The 19,910-nt window shown below is 37.8% G+C and overlaps 1 protein-coding gene across 8 annotated transcripts in view; it reads right to left on the reverse strand.

Moving 5' to 3' along the window:
* The window catches only part of LOC136676343 (R3H domain-containing protein 1-like), a 90,288-nt gene that overhangs the window by 33,493 nt on the left and 36,885 nt on the right, over positions 1–19,910 (reverse strand). For all 8 annotated transcript variants that reach the window (XM_066653278.1, XM_066653274.1, XM_066653276.1 and 5 more), the window contains 9 exons: positions 19,679–19,811; positions 18,830–18,908; positions 17,585–17,644; positions 17,163–17,303; positions 16,282–16,390; positions 6,605–6,700; positions 6,175–6,203; positions 6,027–6,080; positions 5,638–5,855 (listed from right to left, as the gene is read on the reverse strand). In XM_066653278.1, coding sequence (XP_066509375.1) covers positions 5,638–5,855; positions 6,027–6,080; positions 6,175–6,203; positions 6,605–6,700; positions 16,282–16,390; positions 17,163–17,303; positions 17,585–17,644; positions 18,830–18,908; positions 19,679–19,811 — 919 coding nt within the window. The remainder of the gene's footprint in view (positions 1–5,637; positions 5,856–6,026; positions 6,081–6,174; positions 6,204–6,604; positions 6,701–16,281; positions 16,391–17,162; positions 17,304–17,584; positions 17,645–18,829; positions 18,909–19,678; positions 19,812–19,910) is intronic.

Consider the following 19,910-nt stretch of genomic DNA (forward strand, 5'->3'; position numbering starts at 1 on the left):
CCTACCTAGAATCATATGGCGCAAAGCAAGTATACACCCTAGGGGGGGTGCCAGTCCCTCACAGGGCAATACATAACTTTTTGAAGATATTCTAATTTATTGAGATGCATCTGGATAATAACTGACTTTTGGAATCCAATTTTTTTAATAAAAAAAAAAATCATACATACATACATACATATATATATATATATATACACACACATATATATATATATATATATATATATATATATATATACATATATATATATATATATATATATATATATATATATATATATGCTGAATCTATTTACTTCGCAAAGTAAAGAAAGTCCAGTTTCATTACTTCAACACTTCAAAACAAAAGTGTTTTGGATGGAACAGATGTACATTTCCTTCCGGTTAAAGATCCTTAGGGCCACTTACCTGGTGTGTGAACATAGCCTTAGGGTGTTTTCACACCTGCACTTTTTAGACTGGTTCGTTTTCACCCTTGGTGCAATTCACTTGGGCAGGTGTGAAAGAACCAATCACACTCGGATGCAGACCAAAACAACCGCACAGAGAACCTTGAGATGAGGTGGTCTCAGTCTGGTCCCAAATGAACTCTGGTGTGGACGTGATCCAACCTCGATCTGACCCAACAATAAGGTGAACACCACAGGTCAGTGCTAAATGGCATTTGTAGCCAGGGTGTGCTTTGCATAATGGATGCCGAAGGCAGGTAAACAGAACTGGAAAAAAATTTTGTCCAGAACACAGGATTTTTTTCTGTTCACATTCTTGCTCCTGCCTCAGTGAGATCTGACCAATCAGCAGTGAGAACATTCTCACAGGGTTTGCGGTGATGCGTTTTGGTGCACTTTTTCAGTGTGAAAACAAACCAAACCAAGGGGGAAAACTCTCCAAGATTACAAGCTTCTTGTAACAAATGAAATACAGGTGTGAAAATGCACTTAGAATACATTTGGTATGCATGCAAAAGGATATCTGTTAACTTTCACCAAAGCTACTGCATTGTTCTAGGACACCAGGATTTCAGGGAAAAAAATCAATACTACATAATTTCCACGAGAAGTCCACATAACGCACTTTTTGATAAACCTTTCTTATTGTGATGATTCATGGCTTTAGGAAATAGGAAATGTCTAGCTACAGCTAAAGACAAATCAGTTCTTTATAACTAAAAACAAATCACTTCCACCAAAGGCAGCAAATATTTAATGGACATAAGTCACCGCACCAGGTGTTGCAGCAGCAGCATTTTGGTCAGGTTTAAAACAATGAAAGATGTTAATTTAAAGGAGCATACAGCTCTGGAAATCAAAAGAAATATTCGAGTAATCTCTCAAACAGTGTTAACAATCCTAGTGTTGTACGTACAAAACCTTTTCAGCTGCTTTTTCAAGCCAGCAGGAGACAGAGAGCCAGAGGTTACCAGGTGGAAGAATCATTAAATATTAAAATATAAATACATATCAGCAGCTCTTCTGGCCTGTAAATGCCAGTGCATTAATAAACAATGAGTGCAGACGGGAGATGTCCATGAATATGGATGGGGCTCCGTTTTTAGGGCAAGAAAAAAGAAATAAAGGGTAAATGGAGGGCAGAGAGGAGGTTTTTAAGGGCATAACAGAAAATGCATGCAGAGTGTGTTGATGTAATTAACAAGGCTTTCAGACTGAAATTATAAATGGATTCCATAGGGCAAAAGGAACAGTCGTGGCTAAAAGAAATCACAATAATCCTCAAACAAGCAAAAAAGAAAAGCCAAAAAATAAGCACATTGAAAATCTGTTATTGAGAAACACACACAAACCTGGATGAGCTTCAAATATGAGTTGTATAGCCATTCCTTTTAGGAAAATGAGCAATGCTGATACAGATATCTTTTCAAAAACAGTATCAACAAAGCAGATAATCATTTGTAATTTACACATTTAAGGGGTGGTTACCCAGACAGGGATTAATCATAGACCTTAATCCCTGTCTTGGAAACCAACAGTAAAAAGTTTCATGCTTTAGACTTGGTTGCATTCAGCAATAAAGGGCATTAGTTTGGTCAGAAGCCACTCTCTTCTCATCCCAAAGAATGGTAGAGTAAATTAGTCTGTCTTTTCCTAGATACCATTTTTTACTGAATTTAAAATCTGCCTGACACCCGGCACACTTTTTTTCTGAACATGATTTTGAATATCCATCCATCCATTATCTGTACCGCTTATCCAATTTAGGGTCGCGGGGGGTCCAGAGCCTACCTGGAATCATTGGGCGCAAGGCGGGAATACACCCTGGAGGGGACGCCAGTCCTTCACAGAGCAACACAAACACACACACATTCACTCACACACTCACACCTACGGACACTTTCGAGTCGCCAATCCACCTGCAACGTGTGTTTTTGGACTGTGGGAGGAAACCGGAGCACCCGGAGGAAACCCACGCGGACACGGGGAGAACACACCAACTCCTCACAGACAGTCACCCGGAGCGGGAATCGAACCCCCAACCTCCAGGCCCCTGGAGCTGTGTGACTGCGACACTACCTGCTGCGCCACCGTGCCGCCCATGATTTTGAATATGACATATATAATTTAATTAAATTGCGTAAATGTCATGAAAAGTGCAAATCAATATAATAATTTTTTGGTGTAGTGTACTGTTTAGGTGTACCAATCTAGATTATCACTCAGCCCTATTTTCTGCCTTCTTAAAAGCAGCTTCCAGGTTCTTCTAGTGTGTGTCAGACATCCAAACAAACTGTTAGTAGAAATGTATTTAACTTTTATAACAACATCTTTTGAAATCTTGCTACCAATGATGAGAATGTAATATGTGTGTGAGAATGTGTTTAACTTGTTTGTTGGGTTAGTTCAAGCCAATAATTATGAGAAAAATATTTCAGCATCAAATATTACTGCATTTAAACCAACTGTTAAAATACTATATTACTATATAAAATACTATACTATATATACACACTATATTCAATATTACTATTTTGTGAGAGCTACAGGTTCTCTCAGACCCATAGCACTGTTCTTTCATTCATTTATTGCCTATAATCCCTTATAGTTATAGTGTACATCCCCAGTTCAGGGATGCAGTGGGTCTGAAGCCTGTTGAGAATCACAGAGCAAAAGGAAACACCACACCTTGAATGGGGCACCAGTCCATCACTGGGCAACGTTTTCACACACACACACACACACACACACACACACACACACACACACACACACACACACGTGAAAGGAGGGACAGCCTACTGGGTGTTGCAATGTTGTCATGGTTCATATTTCCTGAACGCTAGGGTGGTGACAAAAGTGGATGTGCTCGATACACCAAATTCACTGAATCAACGCAAGGTGCGCCGAGAATGAGCATTTCTTCCCCCCACAATCACTCGCCTCGACATGCCTTGTGGCTAGATAATGGCCACTCTTCCTGCTTCCTCAGGTGGAGCACTCTGAGCTGCAATGGAATGTATGGGGTTCCCTAACATACCCTGGCCGCGGAATACTTGCGCTCCAATGCAACGTTCAAACGTTTGGAGGCAGAAGGGCTCGTGATACTCCTGTGGATACTGCCGGAAACTGGGGTTGCGGGCGGACTACAACTTGACAACATACCAGCTATTGATACCTGTGTTGCGCCCAGTGTTTTTATCAAACAGAGTACTTCTCCTGGAGCCCCATTGTCCCACTGTGGGGTGCAGGCATACAAACAAGCTGATTACTAAAATGCATATTTCTTTCTTTACATCTGGCTTACTGGAACAGCATGGTCTTGGACCCATGGGTCCTCAGCACCATGTTGGAGGGTTAAAGCTTCAGCTCATGCAGGCACTAGGGCTCACAGGAACTGTGACAAGCGTGTGCTAGTTCTGTCCCAAACTGTCACCTTTCTGGGAATGGTACTGGACTCACACCATATAAGTGGTATCACTGGGAAGCTCCACCTTTCCAGATGTGGATCACCAGATTTAGGCTTAATCCAGTGCGTCACTGACGCACGCTTGTCCACATTTTAGAAACTCAGCATCTGGAACACAACTACCTTCCTTCTGTCAGGTGTTGAGTTTGGGTGAATCCCCTCCCGAAGGGATGTAATTACAACAAATGCAATAACGGCTGGGGGCGGCATGTCATCAAAGCAGCCCAGGGAGTTTGGCCCGAATGGCAGGCTCGTGTTAGGGCAACATCGTGTTAAGAGCCATTGGCAATATGGCTTGCCCTGGGACATTTTCTTCCCATACTTCAAGGGAGGCACATGTTAGTATGCTCAGTTAATGTGTTGGTGATTTAACATATGTGAATCACTTCAGCATTGGGAGGCACATGTTAGTATGCTCAGTTAATGTGTTGGTGATTTAACATATGTGAATCACTTCAGCATTGCCTAGGGTTTTTGGACATGGGCTTCCCCGAGATTCCTGTCTGAGGGCAGTGCACATGGCTGGCACCTCCAACACCCTCTCTTGCCACACCTTCTATCCAGGGATTGTGGAGACTGCATCCCGATGTAATCCAGTTAGTATGGAATTTATTTGGGGATTCTCAGATGGACTGTTTCTCTGCATGGGACATGTCGCACTGCCTCCAAGCATGCCTGGCTCATGACTGACCGCGGACACTGCTCTATGCTTTGCCAGATATTCCTTTTCATGCCCTTAGAGCATGTGTGTTAGCTACGGCTAGCATTTGGAAAACTGATCAGGTGTTAATTTGCTTCTCTGCTGCCAAATTGGGGACAGCAACGTCCAAGCAACGACTGTTCCATTAGCCTGTGGAAGTCATTAAAGGAGTTAATAGGGTCGTCAGCCACCAGATAGCCCATCCATACTACAGGACATTCTGGAGTTTTGTGAACTCCTGATCTGTACTCTGATGTGCTTCCCTGCAGGAGATGTGTGGCAGCTGTGTGGTCCTTGACGTACACCACCTCCTGATTTTACAATGTGCACGTCATCCACTTTTGGTACCACCCTGGCGGTCAGGGGATATGAAACATAATGCTGGTAACGTATGTAACTGTGGTTATGTAAACAGTGGTTGACCGCCAGGGTTCCTGGTCACTTAAAGTGGTGAGAAGATCCAGGTTCCTGAGGAGTGCAGCATGAACCGAGCAGTTATGTACTGCATGGTTTTCTCACGCTGTGTCACGTGACTGACTTCGTTGGCAAATATAATATTTATGTATCTAAACATCCCAGTTTTCCATTTTATCTTTTAAATCTTAAGTTAATATTTAAATATTCATAATTATCCCTACTAGAAACTGTGCCCTCTTCACTAAATAGTGCACTGAAACAATCCCACAGTGCACCACAAAAAGTGTACAACCAATGTACTAACACTAGCAGATCACAGATTACTCATAATCCACTGTGTTGTTTGGTTAAATACATAAATAAACACTCCTGAACTCCCTATAATAGTACACTATATACTGAATAATATAGAGAATAGTGAATAGGGAGGCATTTTAGACACAGGGACTCCTTTTTTGAAATGTGTGTCATCATTCTAGAGCTCTTTGTATGTCTATTGTTAGACAGCACACTGCTGTTCTTGCTTGCTAATCTGAGTTTGTGTGTGGACATGGGGGAGCTTGCATGTTTTCCTACTGCCACTGTGTGTGTCACAGTACCTGTTTTAGACAGTCTGCTGGTGCTCTTGCTGCTGGCTGAGCTGTCTCCGCGGATGAGCAGACTGATACCGCTGAAGCTGCTGGCTTTGGTGATGGCAGGCTTCAGGTTCCGGTGAGAGCTATCGGAGTCGGTGCTACTCCACGGCCGAGGCTCACAGCTTTTAAGCTCATTCTCTGAACTGCTCTGACGACTGTTCCCCGAACGGCCATCTCTCAACCTGAATACACAAAACAAGAATTAACAATCACTTTTAAAAAACAAAAAACATTATATTAATAAATAAAAAACACACAAACCTATCTTTCTCTCACAGACAAACCATGGCCCTTAGTCTTATGGGATTACACCATTTTTAACCTGAAAAAAAAAAAAAGCATTAATGTATTACCTGAAGACTTGCCGCCTCTGCTGAGTGCTAATGCAGCTTATATCCTCCTCAATTCTGTGGGGGCAGAATTTACCAAGAAAAGTGTAAATGCACGTTAAAGGGATTTGCAATGCAAAAGTGTATGCACAGAAATGATAATTAAAATTACCTTTTATCAAGCTGAAAATGATCCTGCCCCTGTGGAAAAAATTACATTAACATTTTAATTAAAATATAGACCATCACCACAGCCTTAAATGTACTGAAATAAAGCTTCTTTATTTGCCATTTTAGATTATTTAAACTAAGCCTTTAATACAATAATACTCATTTATCATAGAGAACAGAATTACACTTTACAATTAACTAAATTACTAGCAACATATGTAATAAATCTGTAATATAAAAAGGTGTGAAACAACTTAATGTGATTTAGTGCAACTGTACCTAAGGTAATACAGTATAATTACTGTAAAAATATGAGAATCATAGTCCATCACAGACTGTTTGCCATGTTAGAACACATCTGACTCAAGGGCATGTTGAGCAGCTGATGAATGCGATATTGATCCTTTTCTGAAGTGAATGGTGATACTAACGTCTTGAGCGAAGATTCGTTCCCTCGCTCTTTGGTACTCCTCCTCTCTCTCCTCAATAGACTTGCTCCTCCTGTCGTCCTTCAGACGCATCCGCAGCTACCCAAATAAATGAATCAATGAATACACAAACAGGCAGACAAGGAACATTTCACAGCAATCCTGTTTCCCAGCACAAAAATTAGTACACAAGCCCTTTTTTCAAACTGTTTGAACGCATGAATGTAAATAAAATCAAAAGTATACATATAAAATTATCTGAAAATCATTTAAACCCTATAATGTTTTTCTAAATATGTTTGCCAAATTGTAATAGCTTCAATATCTTTAACATTGTTGTGTCACCTCTTCTTTAAATAGAACTAAGTGTTTGGGAACTGAGGAGACCTGTAGATTTGAAAGAGAACGATTTACTCATTGTTGGGCATTATAAGGTTTCAGAATTTAAATTATAGTGGTTTTTCTTTCATAACACACCATCATGCACTGAGCGTGTGACATGTCTGGAGCATGTTGGCTACGTGTTGCTCTAAAACCTGTGTATTGCTCAGTATTATTAATGGTGCCTTCACAGGTGTGCAATTCACGCATGCAATTTAAACAAATACACAATCATAACACAGATGTTGGCTTTTGAAAACTTGTTTGTTTCAATTCAGTATGGCCCTAAAATACCACAGTAAACCAACATTAGTTTTAGACCATATCCCATGCATATAAACATTTCTTCATATTCTCTGAATCTTTGATTTATTTACACTACATAAAACCCCCAAATCCCCAGATTCATTAATATTTTAACTTAGGAAATGTGATTCTTAAGTTGTATTACCATTTTTTTCAATGCATTTGTCCAATTGAAAGATGGTAATCCATTAATGACGACTTTAATTTAGTTTGTCTGAAAAGTACTATAAAGTTTAAAGTGTTTTATTAGTGATCGATAAAACATTACAATAACTTAAATAAATTACATCTAAAAGATCAAAAATACAGTATAAAAAATAAGGAAGAAATAAAACAGGAAAAAATAATTAAATATTAAAAAAAATATTGGAATAATTTCAACTTTAAATTTAAATAAAGTAGCAAAATAAAAAAAATAAATTAATAATAAAAGATATAACTGGAACTAAAACCATAAAATTATGTAATACAACCTAAAAACCAAACTAAATAAGTAGGTTTTTAATTATCTATCTATATATCTATAACAAATAATAGCCAATATAACAAAACCAAATAAGTGTCACAGTTGAAGGAGGATGAGGACGTGGACGTACACGCAAGGAAGATTTATTTAAACAAAACCAAGGCAAACACAACAAACAGAAAACAATCAGGAGCAGGGAGGCAAGAAAACAAACAAGAACTCAGTGGAACAAATCTAGAACACGAACATAACTGTGAACTGGTGGTAATGTGTAAGACAGCAGACAAAGAAACACATCTAGACACACACACACACAAGAACCGACAAGGGAACACTGAAACAAAGGGACTATATATACACAGAGCACTGACAGGGAACACTTGAGGACAATAACGAGAGGGCAGGACTTCAAAGGAGACTCTGACAAGAGGGCGGAGCTAAGGTGGGACCAGGGCGGAGACAGGAAGAATAAACAGAGCCATCTGCTAAATGAGCACATGGCTAGGAAAACAAATACAGGACGTGACAATAAGTAAGTGTGAGTGAATGATAGTGTGTGTGAATGGGTTGGTTTAACTTTTTCCAAATCTCTCCTCGTAGCAGTCCATATTATTTAAGGTTATCATCTAATACTTAGTTTTACCAGTTAATATATAATGATTTTAAATAATGTGTGCTGTTGATTTAACCAATTCATGCAATCAAGAAGAATCTGAACAAAAATTGTTCTTCAAACTCAATCACACCTACTATATATTGAAAAAATAATGTATATTATTATTTTTTATTTACTGTGATTATATATAAGTTTATACAACTAATATAAACTTAAAAATAAAAAAATATATATGAGGATGCTAAGCTGGTAAGTAATTGAGAAATTTCCCAAAAACTAAACCGTGAGGTCAAACAACTAGGCCTGGGCTGGTATACGTTAATACAATAAACCATGATATTAACGGTGGATGGTAATATTATTGTTGATGCTCCAAAGAACTATCACTTCATTAAATAAAAAAAATAAATAAATTAAAAAAAAAAAAAAAAAAAAACCCTGCCCGTTTCACTAGGCAAACCCAAAAACACTGTATCATCAAGCTCTGATGTATGATCAAGCTCCTATTCTAGTTGTTTAGAATAGGAAATATTTTTAAGATAATATAGACAGTAAAAATCTGTTAGTGTTACATATGTAACACTAAGGTTTTGGTGATCTGGCAACCCGTTTGGCTGTTTCTGTACCCGTTTGGAAGCTGTTTTGATCGCTCGGGTTTTCCTGTTTACTCGTTTCCATTGTTATTTCTATATTTATATCTGTTTTTATAACCTACTAACCATCCATAGATCTATCTTTTAGATTGTCTCCGCAGGAATATTCATTACAGAGGCACTAAAACTGCCACCGGACCCTGGAGTAACGTTCTTGGTGTAAGTTACTAAAATCAACTAAAGCGGTAAGTACCTGCAATTCCATGGCTACTACTGGCTGTTTTGCCTGCTCAGAGTGTGGCATGTTTAGTTTAATCCCCTTTTCCACCTCTAGCGATAAAGATAGTGGTTGTGTTTGTAGTAAGTGTCAGCTAGTTAGCTCTCTGGTGGATAAAGTGGACCAGTTAGAAGTGCGCATCCGGAGCTTATTATTGTTGAGGGATAAACAGCGAGATTCAGTGTTAGCAACTCTGGGTGCCTTAGGGAGAGTTAGCACCCCCACGACTCCGTCGTTAGAGCCCTCACAGCGGGGTGAATGGGTGACGTCTCGGCGTCATAGCCGGAAAGCTAAGGCTGATGCTAACGCTGAGGCCAAAGCTAGCCCACCGGGACACCATGCTCCTCCAATTCGCGTGTCAAACAGGTTTGCCCTGCTCAGCGAAGCACCCGCTGAGGAGCCTGTTAAGAGTGCTCTGGTTATAGGAGACTCTATTTTTCGACACGTGAAATTAGCTACTCCTTTAGGGGCGCCGGTGTTGTGCCGAATTCAGCACCCCCGCCGCGAGATGCATCCCCCATATATTTAGTCCTAAGGGAGGTTAATCGGCGTTTTATGACAAAACGGGCAAAATATCATGTTCATTTCCGTCAAAATAAAAATAAATCGCCTTTTCCCCAGTAGAAACACTCTAGATATTGAGATGTAAAAAAGAAAAGGTCGCTTGTAAATAATAAAATGATATAATCTACAGGCACCACTGCTTTTTCTGAAGTCAGCTTCGACTTATTCTAAAACAAACGTGTACGTTCATTTTCTGACCACAATGAAACTCCTACACGTCCTGTCGCAATTTGTATGGAATATTTAAACACTGGAAATAAATAGGAATATAGGACAAAAGCAGCGAATTGTAAATAAAATTACCACTTCATTACTGTACTTGCTAAATGTTATATCCATGAAAATGTACACATGCTGCCACTGCCTGAACATAACTGCAATATTAATAGTTGAATTAGAAAGAAATTTTAATTCTGGCTACATTTCTGTTATAACCATGAAACTTATACAGGTATTTTATATTGATCCTATAGGTGTACTGACAAAAGCAAACCATATTTGTGTGTACAGAAAGAGAGTTATGATGGGGTGCTTTTTAAGGCAGTCCATCTGCATGAAAAGGCACCCCTGCTTAATTCTGGCTACACTGCATAGAGACTACATGTGTCCAGCATGCAAATAGGGGTGTTCTTCTTTCTAACATCTCATGTTTTTTTGGTTAAATATACTTGAATCTTTTACAGTTGGTTTATTTGCCAATGTAAGGTATGTATACAGTATTGTGTTCATTTTCAGATAAAAGTACTTTAAGATCATTTAAAAAATGTTTGATTGTTATAATAGTTTTAATATTTGTTTTTTATTTATTAACATGCTTTTGTATATATTGTCATTAAAATAATTGCCATAATAATATATTATTATGCTACAAGTTTGCTTGAACTTGTTTCTAGATTCTAATGTTTATTTGCATGTGCAGTTTAAATAATATATTTTCTTTCATAATATATTATATTATGAAATTTATAATATATTTAATATATAATATTATGAATTTATATTATAAAATAAATGTGTGGTTGTACTTTTAAAATATCTTATTTGAATCAAGTGCTTATTTCTTTTTACTTTAAAACACACAGCATTTTTAAGAGGGGGTGCCTTTTCAGGCAGATGGACTGCCTTAAAGAGCATCCCCCTGTAACTGTCTTTCTGTACACACAAATATGGTTTGCTTTTGTCAGTACACCTATAGGATCAATATAAAATACCTGTATAAGTTTCATGGTTATAACAGAAATGTAGCCAGAATTAAAATTTCTTTCTAATTCAACTATTAATATTTCAGTTATGTTCAGGCAGTGGCAGCATGTGTACATTTTCATGGATATAACATTTAGCAAGTACAGTAATGAAGTGGTAATTTTATTTACAATTCGCTGCTTTTGTCCTATATTCCTATTTATTTCCAGTGTTTAAATATTCCATAAAAATTGCGACAGGACGTGTAGGAGTTTCATTGTGGTCAGAAAATGAACGTACACGTTTGTTTTAGAATAAGTCGAAGCTGACTTCAGAAAAAGCAGTGGTGCCTGTAGATTATATCATTTTATTATTTACAAGCGACCTTTTCTTTTTAACATCTCAATATCTAGAGTGTTTCTACTGGGGAAAAGGCGATTTATTTTTATTTTGACGGAAATGAACATGATATTTTGCCCGTTTTGTCATAAAACGCCGATTAACCTCCCTTAGGACTAAATATATGGGGGATGCATCTCGCGGCGGGGGTGCTGAATTCGGCACAACACCGGCAGTAACAGTTAGCTGTTTATCGGGAGCCAGAGCGCCGGATATTAGTGGCAACCTTAGACTGTTAGCTAATAGGAGATATTCGAGGGTAGTCATTCATGTAGAGGTAACTAAGGGTAATATTACAGAGGTGATTAAACTGGCCCAGAAGATGTCCGATGCCGTAATCTGCTCTGGCCCCATACCAATGCGGCGTGGCGACGAAGCTTACAGCAGACTTTGGGCGTTAAACTGCTGGATGTCCAAGTGGTGTTCCGAAAATCAAGTGGGCTTTATAGACAATTGGTTTCGTTTTGAGGGCAAGCCTGGTCTTATAGGTAGGGATGGTATCCACCCCATGTGGGAGGGTGCTGCCTTACTTTCTTGCAGCATAGCACATAGTCTTTTAGTTAGTCAGCAGAGTAGTGTAGATAGCTGCTGACAATCCAGAGCCGGGACCAGGCCGCAGACAGACAGGCTAAACCGACCGTCTGCGAACTGTCTTGAGGCGTCACCCAGGTTCAACTGTATTGAGACTGTGTCTTTCCCCCGAACTAAATGTAAAAGTAGAAAAACAAAATCAGCCTGTTTCAGCAACCTAATCAATATTAAATCATACACAACACCTAGCAGCAACACCTCAGAACTAAAATTTGGGTTACTCAACATAAGATCACTAAACTCAAAAGCACTCATCGTAAATGATATTATAAGTGATCATAAATTCAATGTTTTCTGTCTCACGGAAACGTGGGTTAAACCAAATGAATATTTAGCACTAAATGAAGCCACCCCCCTAGGCTATAATTATGCACATAGCCCAAGAATATCAGGCAAAGGAGGTGGAGTATGTGTAATTTACCAAAATACCCTAGAAATTAGTCTTAAACAATGTGACACCTTTTCTTCTTTTGAGGTTCTCTCCACTATTATTACAAATCCGGCCACAAAAAGGACACATTTTTATTATGCAACATTTACAGACCACCAGATACTAAATACTTAGAATTTCTGAAAGAATTCAGCGATTTTGCTACAAACCTAGTGGTGTGCAATCATAAAGTTATAATTGTAGGAGATTTCAATCTCCATTTTGAGAAGGAAAGTGACCCACTAAAAAAGGCATTTACCTCAATCTTAGACTCTATTGATATTACTCAAAATGTAACAGGGCCTACACACTACTGCAGCCACACTTTAGACTTAGTTCTGACACTAGGTCTTAACATTGACAAAATTAATATCTTACCGCAATCCTCAGCAATCTCCGATCATTACTTAATTTCATATGAGCTACGTTTTAGCCATAATATATGTAGGAACCCTCGCTATTCTACAAGGCGTATAATATAACCATCTACCTCCCTACAATTTATAGAAAACCTACCAGAACTATCGACCCCAGTTCCAACTCCATCAGACCCAATGGACCTAGATGTACTAACTGATTACCTAGAAAATACCTGTCGATCTACTTTAGAAAAGGTAGCACCACTTAAACATAAAAGTATAAGACAGAAAAAGCTCGCACCATGGTATAATGATAAGACCCGTACTTTAAAACAAACATTACGAAAACTAGAACGGAAATGGCGATCAACCAAGCTTGAAGTGTTCCATTCTGCCTGGAAGGACAGCCTTATAGAGTATAGAAATGCCCTCACTAAAGCTCGCTCAGCATATCTGGCCTCGCTGATCTCCAATAATAAAAATAATCCGAGAGCACTGTTTAGTGTGTTTTCTAGAATTACAAAAAATCAAGCAGGTTCTGAACAACTAATTCCAGCAACTCTCACCAGTAAAGATTTTATGGACTTTTTTAATAATAAAATTGAGAATATTAGACAACAAACTCAAGCCACAGGATCAAATCCATCCTGGCTGCCACCCGATGTGAATGATATAAAACATAATATAACTGTAAAAGAAAGACTTGAAACTTTTTACCCACTCCCACAATCAGAACTAGAGAAGATTATCACCTCCGCAAACTATACAACTTGCACACTTGATGCAATTCCCACAAAGTTGCTCAAAGAAGTACTACCAGCTATTATTGATCCTCTTTTAACTATAGTAAACTCATCCCTTAGTCTGGGCCATGTACCCAAAGCTTTTAAACTAGCAGTTATTAAACCTATGATCAAGAAACCAAATCTTGATGCTAGTACACTGTCTAATTACAGGCCTATTTCTAATTTGCCATTTCTGTCCAAGATCTTAGAAAGAGCTGTGGCCCAACAAATTAGTTCATATCTACATAAGAATCATATATATGAAAAATTCCAATCTGGATTCAGGCAACATCATAGTACAGAGACAGCTCTAGTCAAGATAACAAATGATCTTCTTCTTGCCTCTGATCAAGGCCACGTATCCCTGTTGGTGCTTCTTGACCTAAGCGCAGCCTTCGATAAAATAGACCACAATATTCTCATAGAAAGGTTAGAAAACATGGTTGGAATCACAGGGACAGCCCTATTATGGTTCAAATCTTACTTAACGGAACGTTATCAATTCGTAAAAGTAAACAATCTAAATTCAAATTGTTCTAAAGTAAGATTTGGAATTCCACAAGGCTCTATTTTAGGACCATTATTTTTTACATTATACATGTTACCGCTAGGCACAGTTATAAGAAACCATGACATTAACTTTCACTGTTACGCAGACGACACACAATTGTATATTTCAGCCAAGCCCGATGACACAAACAGATTAAAGAAAATAGAGGACTGTGTAAAAGACGTGAAAGGCTGGATGTTGCGTAACTTCCTCCTTCTAAACAGCAACAAAACAGAGGTCCTGCTTTTGGGTCCAAAAGTGGCAAGAAATAAATCATCAGATTTAATTTAAAATCTCGCTGACTCTCCAATTAAACCTGGTTCAGCAGCAAAAAATCTTGGTGTCATAATTGACCCGGATTTATCATTTGATCAACACATAGGTAGTATCACTAGGACAGCTTTTTTACATCTTCGCAATATTGCTAAGATTAGAAATGCCTTATCCCTTCAGGACGCAGAAACATTAGTGCATGCCTTTATTACTTCAAGGCTTGACTACTGTAACGCACTACTGTCAGGATGCACCAGCAGCATTTTAAGAAAACTTCAACTAGTTCAAAATGCTGCAGCTAGGGTCCTCACTAAAACTAGAAAATTTGAACATATCAGCCCAGTTTTATCATCACTTCATTGGCTGCCTGTTAAATTCCGCATTGACTACAAAATTTTGTTATTAACATATAAAGCTCTACATGGGCTTGCTCCTGAATATCTTCAAGATACAATTTCCTATTATGAGCCTCCACGTTCACTCAGATCACAGAATACTGGATTTTTAATTGTTCCCAGAATTCAGAAGGCCTCAGCTGGGGGAAGAGCCTTTTCTTATAAAGCCCCCAGACTCTGGAATGATCTTCCAGAAAATGTTTGGGACTCAGACACAGTCGCAATCTTCAAATCTAGGCTAAAAACACATTTGTTTAGTTTATCTTTTGGTAGGTAATACTCCCCCATAGATAAAGGCGGCAGATCCGGGGGGTCCATGGACACAGGGAATTATAGTAAACTGAGACTCGCGATCACTCGGGTTTGTTGACGGTGGAGCGGAGGGATGCCAGTGTTTCAGGATGCTCCCGTGTCTGTGTGTCCTCCTGGTTCTCTCCTTTTAGTTAAAGCTGTCATAGTCAGATCTGCCGGAGTCATTAGCCACACTCTGGAAATTTTCATATTTTCTACTTTACAAACACAAAACAGTTCAAAACTAATTCCATCCCTTTACATTTTTCCGAGTAAACAACTGCCCACCTGTCTGTCTGGACACTGATGGATGACTGTCGAGACCCTCCTCCACGCTTCAGACCAGCTGCCCACGCTCCAGCAACCACCAAGTGCCTTGAAGCTGTCCCTACACTGAAGTTCTCATGGACTACTAACTATCATCACCAGTAGATTGACCAGAGGAGGATGGGTCACCCCTTGTGAGCCTTGGTTCCTCCCAAGGTTTCTTCCTCAGCTGGGGGAGTTTTTCCTTGCCACTGTCGCCCCTGGCTTGCTCACTTGAGGGTTTTACATTTGTTTTTACATTTCATGTCAAATTTTTGTCTTACTGGAATTCTGTGAAGCTGCTTTGTGACAACATCAGTTGTGAAAAGCGCTATATAAATAAATTTGATTTGATTTGATATGTACTGAACACTAAGAGTGTATAAAGCACCCCTAAACACAGCAATTCCTGCAGGTACGGTGCAAATTTTGTCATGCAGTACGAACAACACTGCAATAATGGCGGCACTCAGCAACTCCATACAATGTTCAAGTCCTCCGCTCGTCACAGCGCACCATAGTATATTTTGCCATTTCTTCAATTAAAGCCACGTTGAGACACAAATGACTCAGCAGATCACGTGTGGCTTGATATTTACAAAGCATAATTTTTAAGTCAGTTTAAACCAGGACAGGAGCTCGTGAATAGATTGTTCATTGTGCTCATTTTAACACTTAATGGCTTGATACTACATTGTGTTTTTACACTTTGCAACATGCGGTCATGATACATTTCACCAGGTGTGAGGTTAATATAACAAACACTGAACGTCTGTAAAAACTGCTGCGATTATCATACAACATGTTAAATAAAATATTTAAGAATATTGGTTAATCATGCCCACCTACCTAGCAACCATTGTTAGGCATACATTTCAGGGCCAAAACATTAGTAAGGTATATCAGTGGTGCTTACCCTGCCATCCTCCTGGTCCAGACTGAGGTTGTCCCTCTTCAAGATGTAACGTTTCTGAAAATCATCAGTCTTATCATCTTTAATGTGCTCGGAAAACTTCTGATCGGGTCTGTGGAGGAGAAAATTGTACTAAGTGTCTGACATCTTCATATTGAAGTCTCCAGTGCCTAAAACCCAAACCACTGGGAACTGCTGGGCACAGTAGTGCCATTATAAAAGATTGGTGTAATGTAGTGCACTGGACCATTGTGTTAAAGCTACTACTTTATAGGTAATAGTTGCTGTTACATGAGCAGCCATGCATTTAAGGGAGCTGGGCTTAGGGCTAAATTACACTGCCATTTTCCAGTGAATATTTTCTACTTCCTTATCTATTTTCTACAGGCCAGGTGTAATGGGTTATGGAACAGCTGTAATCTTTAAGATATAGTTGTATGCATATGCCCTATAGTCAAATTAGAGGTTTTTCTGATATTTGAAGTGAGAACAAAAACATCCATAGTCTACAGAGAATTGCTGTTGCTTATTGAAAAAATAAGATTAAATACAAAAATTTAGGACATTTGTTCAAGCTCCATCTTATATGGCTTTTTCCCCCCAAATATATTAAATATGGCATTAATTTTAACCTTGGAATATCAACATTTTCTATAATTTGACCAGGTGTGTCCATAACTTATGTTAAAAAAAATTTATTCTCCATCAAATCTGCCCCTCATAGCTCTTAACACACAAAACCCACTGAACACCAACAGAGATCTACACTCTAGGATTTAAAGGCATAAATGGCAGTGATTTCAGAGTACTAAAAGGCAGGAGACCAATCCAAAATTTACTAATAAATGCCTTTTAAGTTAAAAAGGTCATTAGTCAGCACTCACATCCTGGTGTTGATCGTTTTGTTGATGATGACTGATTTGCCTGTTGGGTCCACATTGTGGTCCAGGCCAAAGTAGGCTGCCACCCTATGGAGAAGCATCCTGTGGTAAGATGTCATAGGGGGGAACTTCCTCTTTTGAGACCTTAAATAAATATATAAATAAATATATATAAACTACGAAATAATTAATTAATTAATTAAATAAAAAATAAAAACTACACACAGAATATCACAATTGCTGGAATAATGCTATTTGGTTTTATTCTAATGTTGGGCGTTATTTGTTGTTTGTTTTCAAATCTCAATCTCTGGTACTGTATATATTAAAACGTGATTAAGTTGTTAATCATTTGCAACCAAGTAAAATGAATCATTAAATTACAGCAATGTTACATAATTCCAAACATCCTCTACTAAACTTACTCGTTGTTACTAATGAAGTCCAGAATGTCCTGCTCCAGTTTTAGTAGCATCATTCTGTCCCTGTATTGAGAGGGAACATAAGAATTCTTCAATTAAATGCACCTAATGATAAATCAATACAATGGGTTTGGCTTTGCAAACAAATAGCTGTATAATAATCTACATCTACATACAAAAGCTGATGAGGATGCCAAAACAAAGTAGGCATCTCCAAACTAATTTTCAAGAAAGCAGAAAAACTCGGGGGATCCCAAAAAAAAAAAAACATTTTATTGTTTGCTGCTTGAGGCTACACCTTCCTTTCCTTCCTTTGTTGAGTCAACATAACTAGAGAGGAAAGTTTTGCTTTATTTTTCTGGAGAAAAACAACCTTTGATTTGTGAAATCCCAGAGGCATGCCTAGAGTGCAACAAAGTAAACTTTTAAAATGTCAAACATGAGAAGTAGAGCTGGAAGATATGGTTAAAAAAAAAAAAATTAAAGTCTCAATATTACTATGTATCACAACATATTTTCTCTTTGGAAGATTGAAAAGAATGATTAAATTATTTTTGCAATAAAAAAATTGTAGCTTTGAATGAAAATAGTGGTCAGTGACAGCCAGAGGTCACTGCTTACCCTTGTCTTTCACACACCTATTCAATGTTCTGGAAGTAGCAATGATGCCACTCACTTATGCCACTCACAAAAATAAAAGTATTGTCAAACAAACTACAGATGCAAGTCATAGTTTTATTATGGAGATTTCAGCCTCTCTTTTGTGATTTTGTAATATTAATAAAGTGTATAAGACAAGTGCTCTTATACTGCAACTGGATGCTGCTGATGCACCAAAGAAAAGTAATTTGTAATATTTTAAAGGTGATGAGAATATCAAAAGTGTCGTCTTTAGTTTTTGTTAACTACTGACAGGAGCAAAACAAATAATGTGACAGAGAAAAATTCTTTGTCATTCAGTCGGGGTTAAGGAATATGACCAATGAAAATATTACTGCCATTCCTGGAGATCCGGGAGAATGAATGAATGAATGAAAAAATATGAAATTTATTCATTTTAAAATGACAGTTTTGCTAGTTAAAAGACAAATAAGTAATACAAAAGATAACTGATAAAGCAATACATAAAATTAGAGTTTGAATTATAATCAAAATCAAAATAAAAATATAATAATAATTATTACTATAATTAAAAAAATGACTGGCCCCATCTTAGCCTAACAGTATAAAAGCATGACAATAGCATACCGGGGATTATTCTTCAGTGTGTTGACCAGAAACTCATGGAGATCTATGCCTGTGGAGTCTGTGTATTCCTGACTGGGATCTGAGTGAGAAAGAGCAAATAAATAAATGAATTCATAAAAAAAAAAAAAAAAAAAAAAAATCACATACTGCACACATTCTGTTGCCTCCATCTGGCATGTAAGAAAACACCTCATTTGCCAACACATGTCACTGTGACTGACACACACGCACTTCTGCTGTTGGAACTTAACATGAACTCATTTACTTTTGCCTCATTGTAACTTGTATAATAGGCATGTCTTTAAAACAATACACAAATTTAGAGAACATCTGTATTTTTATTCTTCTTACCACGAACCACCATTCATTTACACACTTATACAGGAGTATATTAAACCTGGACACCCTTGCTACAACTCCATGTTTTCTTCAAAGTTTCCATGATAAGGCCTGAGGAATTAAATTGTAATTGTAAATTATTTTATTTTATATACCTATAAGAACTGAAGGCCTGAGGTAGTACTTAGTATTTAAGTATTTAAAAGGTAAGTATTTAGGTAGTTAGCCAATTTAAATACAACACTTTCAGTGCGTAAGTATTTGCTAAGTTTAATATATTGGTAAAAAGTGTTCCTAACAAGTTCATAGAGCACTATTTCTTTTTATAATTTGTCCATATTATGTTAATATTCAGCAAATAACTAAGATGTGTAAGAATATGTGTTTACTTCAGACTGTGTTTTCTTATTTTCAGTTTGTAAACAAAACAAAAGAAAAAGGTCATTTGACTAGGTCTAAATTTTTTTATATATATATTTTTTAACACACAAATGTTTCACATTGTCTCACCTCTTGACAGTGATTTTCTTGGCATTTTGTCAGGCCTCTCCGTCTTGTCCAAGATTTTCTCGCTGTGGTCCTCATCCCTGCTGACTGGTTCCTCTTTCTCTAAAGCCTGGCTGAGCTGCAAATGGATTTTGTCCTTGGTTTAAACAAAGAGAAAAATGGAATAATGAAGAAAAAAAATAGATCAAAAAGCAAAGCAAGGAAATTAAAACATTATTTTTATTTGGTATTTCCA

The sequence above is a fragment of the Hoplias malabaricus genome, chromosome X2 (genome assembly GCF_029633855.1).
Source record: "Hoplias malabaricus isolate fHopMal1 chromosome X2, fHopMal1.hap1, whole genome shotgun sequence".
NCBI lineage: Eukaryota > Metazoa > Chordata > Actinopteri > Characiformes > Erythrinidae > Hoplias > Hoplias malabaricus.